Here is a 12,041-nt window from a genome sequence, read left to right on the forward strand (position 1 = left end):
GGGAATTTTAATATAGATTACATTTGAAAATAAGGTAATATCTCAACCTGTTTTGTTTCGTAAAAGGGCCAGTGAGCGTGCCAGTGCAAATCGAGCCACCTCCAGAATATGAAAATGAGCAGTTTACCTTCTGTGGACTTGATGACAAAACCATCAGAAGAGTGTTCATTCGAAAGGTAATCTACCACAGGTTATTATAACACTGATATGGAGAAATACCAACCAACATAGGCTTAACTGTACGTTCACACCAGAAGTGGCGAGAGCGTCAAAATTCGCTCTGGCTGCCCTGCCTTCGCCGCTCAAGGACGCTCGTGGACGCTCTGACGTAGTTGAAATAGGTGGCAACGTTTGTTCAGAATGCTTTGTTTTGTGAACTATATTTAAAGGGGCCGCAATTTAAACATCCAGACATGTCGACCATTTACTTTTTGCCGACCGATCACAAGTAGCGTATATCCTCATGAACTCTTTAAAATGTGAAAATAAGAAATCGATAGATGGCAGAAAGTAATTAAAATTATAGTTGTTTGTTATCAAAATAAAATACATTTGTAATAATAACTGTGGTCTTGGTTGTTTTATATCCCTGTAAGCAAACAGGGACAGATCATATATTACTGGGAAACCCGCCACGGTAATAATTAGTTTCTCCTGCATTTTGTCTTCGGAACTCATGTTTGGTGGGAACCAAAGTTTACACGGTTATGTTCTCTAGACTTCGCTAGAGCGGAGCACTTCTATATTCCAATAGGTTGCCGCCAAACCGTGTCACAGCTCATTAGCATAATGTTGACTGCACTTGAAGTTCCATCTGACGCCCATGCCGCCCAGGAGTCGCCGTGCTGCTTCTCGCCACCGAGAGACGCTGGCTGTCATTGAAAATGAATGACTTCCGGTCGATTTGACGCTCCACCGCCTCTGGTGTGAACGTACGGTAACTGTTCGACAGATGTACAACATCATACATCAAATTAACATTGAAGTAATGGTGGGCGGTACTACTAAAATCTTTTAACAATGTCATTTTAGAGATTATATCTTCATGCACTAACCAAATTATTCCATTATGCATGCATCTTGCATCTCTTTTCATGTTTTGGACTTAAAACCTAACAGTGAATTTTGGCAGTTCAGAGATTGTCTGTTTTTATTTGTTTACTAGGTCTTCGCAGTGTTGAGTTTGCAGCTGGCAGTGACGTGTAGCTTTGTGGCTCTCTTCACATTTGAGCCACACACTAAACTGTTTGTACAGAAGAATTCGTGGACTTACTGGGTTGGCTATGTGATATTCATTGTACCATACTTTACCATCGTCTGCTGCGGAGAGATTCGCAGAAAGCATCCATGGAACCTCATTGCCTTGGTGAATCTTTAATCTGATGTTTTAGTGTTACTTCTATAATCTGGTGTATTTCTAAGTCAAACTGGATATTCAACTTTGCAAACTATACGTTACAAACATAGACTGTAAAAAAAGATGGCTGACGCCCCTTCGCTCTTTTCTATTGGTGAGAACTGAAGCCGCCAGTGTCCCGATATGGCGCTGACATCTTGGGACTTGAGTCTGCGCAGTTGCGATTTCGGGACCAGACCTGCGCAGTAGTGAGCAGGAAGTAAAGCTGCGAAATCAAGGCCCCGCCCTCACTCGCTGAATCAATCACAAGGACACTCTGCACTTTGACTTTTGACTTATGACGGTGTGAAATAATTAATTATAGAAATTTAGATATGAAATTTAAAGCTCCAATCTCCTCAGTCCTCCGAAGATCCCGAAAAAGTCAGTTGGTGCTTCAGTGACTACTTCGCTCAGAGAACCTGTCACTCACAGCTGTCAATCATGATGTCACAGCACCGTTTTTATAGCATCAAATAACTAAAAACAAACTTATTTTGGAAACAAACACTTGAAATGACATCAACGTGATAGAAACTACAGTAAATGACAGAAACTATCTTTGGAAAAAAGATATGTGAAGTGTAATTGAATTGTTTAGTTGGTCTCACGTCCCGTTGAATAACATGGGGAGGCGGGGCTTATGACCTATACTAGGACCAGCCACCGGGGGGCGATCGAGACGTTTTGGCTTCACTTTTGAGGGCTTGTGCGGACACTTGGTTACAACTAATGAATTGTGCACAGTAAGATTGTGAGCGTGCATCTAGAATTAAATATGCGCATATATTTAGTAAATATGCGCATATATTTATTTTAACAGTGGTGGAAAGGTCCAATAACCTATTAATCGTCTGATAGTTTTTCGATTCGATTTATAAATGTTAATTAAATTATTTATCTTTCCTTGCTATGACGGGCACAGACATTGAAGCTCCAAAATGTTTTATTGTTTATTGTGCAACCAAAAACCCAATAATAACCAGGAAGATTAAGCTGCATAACACGGGACTTTGAACAATAAACAAGCCTGAAATCACCAGATGAGGAACATTTATGAGAAATAATAATAATAATGAAAAATCAGCTTAGATTTTTGCTGATAACGATAGTTCGAAAAAGCGACTATCGGCAATGATTAATCAGTAAAATCGATATATCGTCTACCTCTAATTTTAACACTTGAATGCAATGCAGAGTGTGTGAGTGGAGCGGAGCGGCAACAATTTCCCCTCCGCGCTCAAAGCATACTTGAATCGCTCCAGCTCCACTCCGGGTTGTCCATTTCCCTCTCCTCGCTCGGCACTCCTGGATTAGAGAGACCCCGCTCCGTGTTTGCTCCATGGCAAAAATAGCGCCTCACTACCTCTCCACTGTAAAGTTATTTCAATGTGCTTATTAATATCACAACCTTCCATACAAAAGGTGTATTCAATGAACAATAAATGCACAATGTGCTTTATTAGAATGCTAAAATTAGCCCAAGACTAAATTAAATCATTTTTATAGCTTACGTTTGAAACATATCGGCAGCATTCTCTGCATTTGATCAATTCAATAAATTGCTAGATGCAACAAAAAAAAACATTAAATAAAAAATATAAATTACCAAATGAAATATTTTTTTATAAATTACTAGAACAAAAACAAAACTTTTAAATTGATAAATTACCACAAAAAAAAAACATTATAATTGCCTATTTTGTTTAACATTGCCCAATAATTCTGTGAACGAAAAAATAAAAAAACATTCTCAGAATATTCTACACTTTTTAAAAAATTTTTTTTTATCAAAACTAGATACGACATTCAAAACTATGTCTAGCATTTACATTTTACGATTTAAAATCTTGCTCTATTTTCATTTGTTGAGCTTCTTCATCTGCAAATGTATAACGCATAAATGATCCTTCGGCTCTAAAATATATTTAAATGGCAATCGATTAAAGTCAAACTACACAATATTAACATGTTGATTAGTTCAGTTTGTGTTTTAAGTCATTAAAAGTTCAATTCTATTTAATGCGGGACATAATAGCCTACAGTTAATATTGAGATGCATCAGATTAGAATGATTATATGATTATTTTAAATATTTAATAGGGCAGATATATATATATATATATCTATATTACTGACCTTTAGATTTTCTCTCCACATGTGAATGGATTATCATCATGTTTTTATGTTTTCCCAACAAACCTTTGATCGTGGCAATCACCTCTCGTGTTCTCCTTCGCCGTCCCGTCATTCATTTTCACTATATGCCAGTTGACGTAAGAATAAAGAGACACAAGCATGTAGTTAAGTCAAGCTTTACCGCAAGCTGAACTCGATAATAGGGAGCGTATCACATTCTTTCTGATTATATATCTGAAATTCCATCTTTCCTTCAGGCAATAGTGTTTATCACTGCTTAACACGTGGTTAATTATTGCATTAAGGTCGTTAACAGTTGTTTTCCCCAATGATGGAGCATTAGTGGAGCGCTCTTGGAGCAAGAGAAAACAATGACCGCTCCTCGCTCCAGGCGAAATCATGCCGCTCCGCTCACATGCTCTGGTTCCGGGTCAGTTTGACCCATTTAAAGGGTAACTAAACCCTAAACCAACTTTTTTTAGTTAATGATCTGTAAGAATGGGGCTTTATTAGTACTGGTCATTGATTCAAGTAATTTTTTTGACATTTGTGTATAAAGTGTTTTAATTCTACAATATATGGTGTAAAAACGTCTGAGTGCTGCCCTCTTCAGGTTGAACGGTGGCTACTGCAGTTGAATTTTCCTATTGGCTGTTTGCGGTAGTTCGTGACGTAAGCGGTGAGAGCTGACGTAAGCAGGTTCCTGCTCACCACGCCCTTGGTACGAGCTAGACACTGGCCCCATTCTCCCTTGCGCGGCTGCTTCGCTAGCATCGTCGGATGCCGATCGCGATGCGGGAGTTAAAACCGCAGTTTGAGTAAAAGACCGCTCCGTGGCAAAGCTACTTGCGTCACTCCAGTCACTCTCCATTTTAGAGTCTGACAGCAGCTGTCAATTAATCCGTCACTACGGGTCTCAGGTGCACGCCCCCCCCCCGCGGTTCGTCCCCTCTATCCCCGCTGGGGTCTGCCCACTTTTCCAGCATTTTTCAAATATTGCTAGTGGGTGGAGTCAGACTCTGAGCAGGGGTTTAGTTACCCTTTAAGCTTTTAACACCGATTTACATCAACTTAACTTGACTTAAATGTAACTTATTAATCCGAAACTTCATGACACCTTCCACAGAGGTGATCTGGATCTGAAACAAATAGTAAAAAATAGTAACAAAGAAGTTGTTGCGGGTCAGTTTGACCCGGTACGTATAAAGGCTAATGAGAAATCTGTAATATGCCAGACAATTTGTAATGCAGTGACAAACATGATCAAAATGACACCAGGGCCTAGAACTGTTTGAACACAATAGTAACCAATAACAGTATGATATATCATCCATGATGGGAACAAATATGTTTGTTACCTGGCCAACACACAACCAAAATTTAACTCACACATACCCATCCACCCAAAGCACGCACATTCAAACAAACACACATACATAACGAGCCGCTAAGTTTCTAGTTTCTAGATTGCCAACTGCATGGAAGGGTGAAGCATGTTACAAGAATAACATGTGTGCTGACTGATTTCTTTCATTTCAGTCCATTCTGACTCTTGCCATATCCTACATGATTGGTGTGATCTCCAGCTTCTACGATACAGACTCCGTTTTGATGGCTGTTGGTATTACGGTGGTGGTTTGCTTTACAGTGGTAGTGTTCTCTCTGCAGGTCAGTATTCATCTCGCTTCATACCTATTGTGATTATAATAATAATAATAATTCCTTACATTTATATAGTGCTTTTTTAGACACTCATAGTGCTTTACTTAGTATAGGGGGAAATCTCCTCAACCACCACCAGTGTGAAGCATCCACCTGGATGATGCCTCGGCAGCCATAGTGCGCCAGAACGCCCACCACACACCAGCTATTGGTGGAGAAGAGAAAGTAGAGTTATAGAGCCAATGAATTTATTAGGAGGCCATGATTGAGAAGTGCCAATGGGAGGAATTTGGCTAGGACACCGGGGTGATTAGGGGTTGGGAATCAATAACTGGTTCTTTATAATAGCTGGTTCCATTAAAAAAATACTGAACGGGGGTCTGGGTAGCTCAGCCAGTATTGACGCTGACTATCACCCCTGGAGTCTCGAGTTACAATCCAGGGCGTGCTGAGTGACTCAGTCAGGTGTCCTAAGCAACCAAATTGGCCCAGTTGCTAGGGAGGGTAGAGTCACATGGGATAACTTCCTCGTGGTTGCTATAATGTGGTTCTTGCTCTCTGTGGGTCGTGTGGTGAGCTGTGCGTGGATGCTGTGGAGAATAGCGTGAAGCCTCCACACGCGCTATGTCTCCGCTGTAACGCGCTCAACAAGCCACATGATTAGATTCGTGGATTGACGCCAAGGCAACTGAGATTCGTCACCCGGATTGAGGCGAGTCACAACGCCACCACAAGGACTTAGAGCGCATTGGGAATTGGGCGTGCCAAATTGGGGAGAAAAGGGGAGAAAATCAAAATAACAAAAAATTCAAAATTATTTTCATAATGTTTCTTGATTATAGGTATTCTTCTGCCAGTGTGGTGGAAAGAACACCGTACTAAAATACTCTAATACTGGATCCACCGCACCACGTCCAAAAAAATTGCGGTTACTATCGTAACCTCCGTTTCCTGATGGAGGGAACGAGACGTTGTGTTGATGTAGTGACACTAGGGGTCGATCTTGAGAGCCCCAGACACCTGCAGGTCTTTGAGAAAAGGCCAACGAGAATTGGCGAGTTGAATTTAAAATGCCACTCCCCCAGACATATGGATATAAAAGGGAGCTGAAATGCTGATTCATTCAGGTTTTGCACTGACAAGGTCCTAGCCATTACAGCAGTGTATACAATGTTTCATTCCCTTCATCAGGGAACGGAGGTTACGACAGTTACAGAGATTTTTTGGACGTGTCGATATAGTGACACTAGGGGTCTCTATACAAAATACAAAGGTCCTGCCCTTTGTAGGGGAGGAGCTCTACAAATGCAGCGACCGGGGTAGAGAGGGTTCTGCCAAGGGAAATGCGGGTCTACTGAAAGGGAGACCATACCGCGGAAGATACATTGCAGGAGGTTACCGGGGTAACCAAGACCTGTGGAGCACTTACCCCAGTACAGGGCATGTTAGCACACGTACTGGGTCCGACTATGAAATCCTCCATTCAATTTGTGAGCCAGAGTGCTAGGAGAAGGGACATCCAGGGCTCACAGATTGTGAACTTGCAATGGGAGAGAAGAATGCACTGCTTCACCTCGTGGAGGGGAAAGGTGCTAAATACAAGCGGTACACTGGGCCAGCTGCCCTGCATAACGAAACGTACCTGTTTGTACCTGAAAGAACACAGGACGAAAGGTCTGGGCGTGGGTGTCAGAGGGTGCCCCGTCCCTGAGAAATAAGCCAGGGAGGTGCTGTCATGAGGAGCGTGAGGTCCGAGAACCAGGTCTGGGTGGTCCAATACGGAGCCACGAGAATGACCTGCTCCTCCTCCTCCCTGACCTTGCACAGAACCTGTGCAAGTAGGCTCACTGGGGGAATGCGTATTTGTGCAGCCCTCTGGGCAAGCTGTGTGCCAGCACATCTGTACCGAGGGGAGCTCCCATTGGGGCATACCATAGCAGGCAGTGGGTGGATTCCCGGGAGACAAACAGGTCTACATCTGCCTTGCCGAATTGACAACATATCAGCTGGACCACCTGGGGGTGGAGTCTCCCCTGACCGTAACCTGCCACGGCAGAGCAGCTGCTGTGGCGTTGAGGTTGCCAGGGATATGAGTGGCCCGCAGCGACCTGAGTCGCCACTGACTCCAGAGGAGGAGGTGATGGGTGAGTTGTGACAAGTGCGTAAACCGCCTTGGCGGTTTATATAAGCCACTGTCATTGTGTTGTCTGTCCGGACCAACACAAGCTTGCCCTGGATCAATGGAAATAGCCTCCACAGGGCGAGCTGTACTGCCAGCAACCCAAGGCAGTATGTGTTCCAACGCATGCAAGGTCCTGTCCAGGAGCCAACAGCTGCGTGCTTGCTGCACACTGTGCCCCAGCCTGTCTTGGAGGCGTCTGTCATAAACACGACATGCCAGGACACTTGCTGTATGGGGACTCCAGCCCGCAGGAATGTAAGGGCTGAAAAGGCGGTGGCAGGCGGGCGTGAGAGGAATGCGCTGTGGCGCCATGCTTAACTCGGGTCTGGAGCTAGTGCTGTAGCGGTCTCATATGCATCAACCCGAGCAGCTTGACCACCGCTGAGGATGCAAAATACCCCAGGAGCCTCTGAAAGCACTTCAGTGGGACTGACGTTTCCTGCCTGGATAAGTTCAGGCATTTCAGCATTGACTGCGCACACTCTGCTGTGAGATTGACTACTAGTCTAACTCCATGCCGAGAAAAGAGATTCTCTGAACCGGGGAGAGCTTGCTCTTTTCCCAGTTGACCGGAAGCCCTAAACGGCTGAGGTGTGTGAGCACCAGGCCCCTGTGTGCACACAGTAACTCTCGAGAGTGTGCTATAATCAGGCAGTCATCGATTTAGTTGGGTATGCAAAAGCCCACTTCCCCTAACGGGGCAAGGGCTCCCTCTGCGCCCTTTGTTGAAGACGTCTGTGTTGAGGTAAAATCGAGACGTGAAAGTACTCATCCTTCAGGTCTACTGCCGCGAAACAATCTTGATGCCGGATGCATGTCAAAATGTGCTTTTGCATCTTGAACGGAAGACTGTGCAAGGCCCGGTTCAGGACTCGCAGGTCCAGGATAGGCTGCAACCCACCGCCCTTCTTGGGAACAATGAAGTAAGGACTGTAAAATCCTTGCCTCTCCTCGGCTGGAGGGACAGGCTCTATCGCGCCCTTCTGCAGAAGGACCGTGATCTCCGCCCGCAGGATGGCAGCATTCTCGTCCTTCACTTACACGAAGTGAACGCTGCGGAACAGGCGGGCGCCTTGCGAATTGAATCGCATAGCCGAGTCGGATGGTTCTGGCCAGCCAGCACGACTGGTTGGAAAGCGATAGCCACATGTCCAAATTCCAGGCAAGGCCTTGGCCTGATGGACCTGTAAGAGGGCCATGACGTGTTGGGCGGAGGCAGCCTGACCGGCAGCGCTGTAGGCTTTGGTCGCCAGAGACGACGGCGTCCTACAGCCTTGGGAAGGGAGTGCCGAACGACTCTGCCAGGTGGTGGTGCTCAGCGGGCACAGGTGTTTCGCAATCGCCTTATCCACCTGGGGTATCGCGGTATAACCCTTGACCGCTCCACCGTCGAGGGTAGTGAGAGCGGACAAGCTGAAGGATCAGGTTCGCGGCGGCACTGGCAAGTATGGTGGTCAGCTCCGCGTCTGCCTCAGATTGAGCTGCCACACATGAAGGCGGCAGCCCGGTCGACTCCTCAGCGTCCGGCATCACCAAGGCGCTCTCCTATGCAGCGATCGACATCTCATCTGGTTCGTGAGCTCCGAAAGAGACCTTTGGCTGGTACTGAGGCGAGCTGCCGGTCTCATCCCAGAACTGGACTCGAGCAAACGAGCATACCGGGGAGTGGGTGGTCCGTGGGGGATTAACCAGCGGAACCGTACCCACTGAAGCCCCCGAATTGCCTTCAACATCAACCAGTAATTCATGAACAAATTACTGGAATGAACAGGCTTTTTTAATGAATTGGTCGAATCACCAATCAGTCTTTAATGTCTGATTTGCAAGTCTTCACTGTTTTGTGCACTTCAAGGTTTGTGAGACACAGTAAAAGTTACACAGTTGTGACACTTTTTTTGTATGACAAATGTTATATTAATTTTAATATGGAACATTGAATATTTAAAACATTAAGTAGTATTGTAACTAACTTTGACTATGCATTATGTTAGTGCTAATAAATGTCCCCTGTGCCCTCTACAAACAGACCAAATATGACTTCACGTCCTGTTATGGAGTGCTGTTTGTGTGCGCCATTGTACTAATAGTCTTCGGAATCATGTGCGCCTTCATGTACAACAGGATTCTGATCCTCGTCTACGCTTCACTGGGAGCACTGATTTTCACTTGTGTAAGTGACCGGCTCCATACAAGATATTTGTTTAAAGAAATGCTTCCTATGACAAAATTACCAAATAATGGCCTGATTTTCTTGCAGTTCTTGGCCGTGGACACACAAATGCTTCTAGGGAACAAGAAACTCTCTCTGAGTCCGGAGGAATACATCTTTGCTGCACTCAATCTATATATGGACATCATCAACATCTTTTTATACATCTTGCAAATCGTGGGAATGAGCCGCAAATAAATGTCCATCACTGTATAACAGAAATCACGCTTAAAAATCAAAAATGAAAATTCTGTAATTTTTAAAAAATTGTATATAAGGATATTTCCCTATTCTTGTACTCATATCCTCTTTTGAAGTATATCTGCATGTTTGATTATTTTGGATCATTTGTTGGTAATCATGAATGCTCTGGAAACAATGAAGAGTCCACTGCAACATGATCAGTTTCTCTGGATTTATATTTATAGTTATGTGTATGTGTTTAATGAACATTTTAGGTTTATTCTATAAAGTACTGTCAACATTTCTCCCAAATTCAAAATAAAAATATTGTCATTTAGACATCATTAATATTGTCAAATAATGCAAAGAAAACAAGTTCATATTCATGTTTAATCTACACAATATTCATGTTTTAACTTAAGTTCAGAAATCAATATTTGGGTGGAATAATCCTTATTTTCAATCACAGATTTCATGTGTCTTGGCACGATCTCTGCCAGTCTTTCACATTGCTGTTGGGGAGTAACGTAATACATGTAACAGGATTACATATTTAAAATACCAAATATAAGTAACTGTATTCCACTACAGTTACAATTTAAATTATAAATATTCTTGGTTAAGAAGTTACGTTGCTGATAGATATCAATTTGTATAAATAAATAATGTTAAATGTGAACTAATGAAAGTCACTTGTGGTGTTCCGTGGTGTGAATGAATCAAGTTGCTAAACTACTAATAATTAAAACCACAAAATGTCAAATTAGACCATACCTTATTTATTGTGTATTTTAGCTGTCACCGATGATCACGCATAGAGGTTACATCCGTTACTATAGCAACAGTAAGGGAGGTCCGTTACTATAGCAACAGTAAGGGAGGTCCGTTACTGTAGCAACAGTAAGGGACATCCGTTACTATAGCAACAGTAAGGGAGGTCCGTTACTACAGTAAGGGAGGTCCATTACTATAGCAACAGTAAGATACGTCCGTTACTATAGCAAGAGTAAGGGAGGTCCGTTACTATAGCAACAGAAAGGGAGGTCCGTTACTATAACAACAGTAAGAGACGTCCGTTACTATAGCAACAGTAAGGGAGGTCCGTTACTATAGCAACAGTAAGGGACATCCGTTACTGTAGCAACAGTAAGGGACGTCCGTTACTATAGCAACAGTAAGGGACGACTGTTACTATAGCAACAGTAAGGGATGTCTGTTACTATAGCAACAGAAAGGGAGGTCCGTTACTATAACAACAGTAAGAGATGTCCGTTACTATAGCAACAGTAAGGGACATCCGTTACTGTAGCAACAGTAAGGGACGTCCGTTACTATAGCAACAGTAAGGGACGTCCGTTACTATAGCAACAGAAAGGGAGGTCCGTTACTATAGCAACAGTAAGGGAGGTCCGTTACTATAGCAACATTAAGGGACGTCCGTTACTGTAGCAACAGTAAGGGACGTCGGTTACTATAGCAACAGTAAGGGATGTCCGTTACTATAGCAACAGAAAGGGATGTGTGCACTCTTTCATGATCATCCATTCATTGGTGAAAAATGAAGGAATCATTTTATTATCATTATTACATACTAAGATCATACTAAACAGAGATATTGTAATAACTATTAGGCTATAAGCGCAAAACACATAAATAATTAAAAAAAAATTATTGAAGAGAGAAAAAAAACAATTTACGAGAAAAAAAAATTATTTGAAGAGAAGAAAAAAAATTAAGGCTTAAGGAAGGAACTGAGACACATTTATTTATTTTTTCACCTTTTATTTTTTTTTCCACCATGTGGGCTTCCGTACTTATGTATATTTTAATTTATTATGAAAAATTTTATTTGAGGACCGAAATACATTTTTAAACACAAAAAATACAATTATTGGTAAGTAGAATACAGTTACATTCAAAAAGTATTTTGATTACTGAAGAGATTAATTTGTATTTTATTGTCATTTGTTTCCCATTTAATATTTAGTTCTTTCAGATGGAAAACATTAATACATATTAATGATGCGATCCAAAGTGTATTTGAACAGCGGTGAAACACTTTCTTATGATGTGTTACATTCATACGAGCAGACAGAGAAGTAAGTTTGGTGCAGAAGAAATAGAAATAAACCTTGAGTAAATTGTTAGCTTTATGCTAAGCTAAAATGCTATTTCTAGCCATTTTACATGCACATGATGTTCTGAAGCACCCCCAGATCATCACGATCCTCCACCAAATTGCACAGTGGGTGCGAGACACTGTAGCTTGT

General features: G+C 42.6%; 1 protein-coding gene across 3 annotated transcripts in view; it reads left to right on the top strand.

Moving 5' to 3' along the window:
* Positions 1-10,513, top strand: part of LOC127657863 (protein lifeguard 1-like) — a 32,809-nt gene extending 22,296 nt beyond the window's left edge. For 2 of the 3 annotated variants that reach the window (XM_052146814.1, XM_052146812.1), the window contains exons 3-7: positions 67-176; positions 1,166-1,366; positions 5,075-5,203; positions 9,406-9,549; positions 9,637-10,507. In XM_052146814.1, coding sequence (XP_052002774.1) covers positions 67-176; positions 1,166-1,366; positions 5,075-5,203; positions 9,406-9,549; positions 9,637-9,786 — 734 coding nt within the window. In that variant the 3' untranslated portion in view covers positions 9,787-10,507. Of the gene's footprint in view, positions 1-66; positions 177-1,165; positions 1,367-5,074; positions 5,204-9,405; positions 9,550-9,636 lie in introns of all 3 variants that reach the window. The other variant, XM_052146815.1, reaches the window with a different exon arrangement.
* The last annotated feature ends 1,528 nt before the right edge of the window (positions 10,514-12,041 follow it).

This window comes from Xyrauchen texanus, chromosome 17 (assembly GCF_025860055.1).
Source record: "Xyrauchen texanus isolate HMW12.3.18 chromosome 17, RBS_HiC_50CHRs, whole genome shotgun sequence".
Lineage (NCBI taxonomy): Eukaryota > Metazoa > Chordata > Actinopteri > Cypriniformes > Catostomidae > Xyrauchen > Xyrauchen texanus.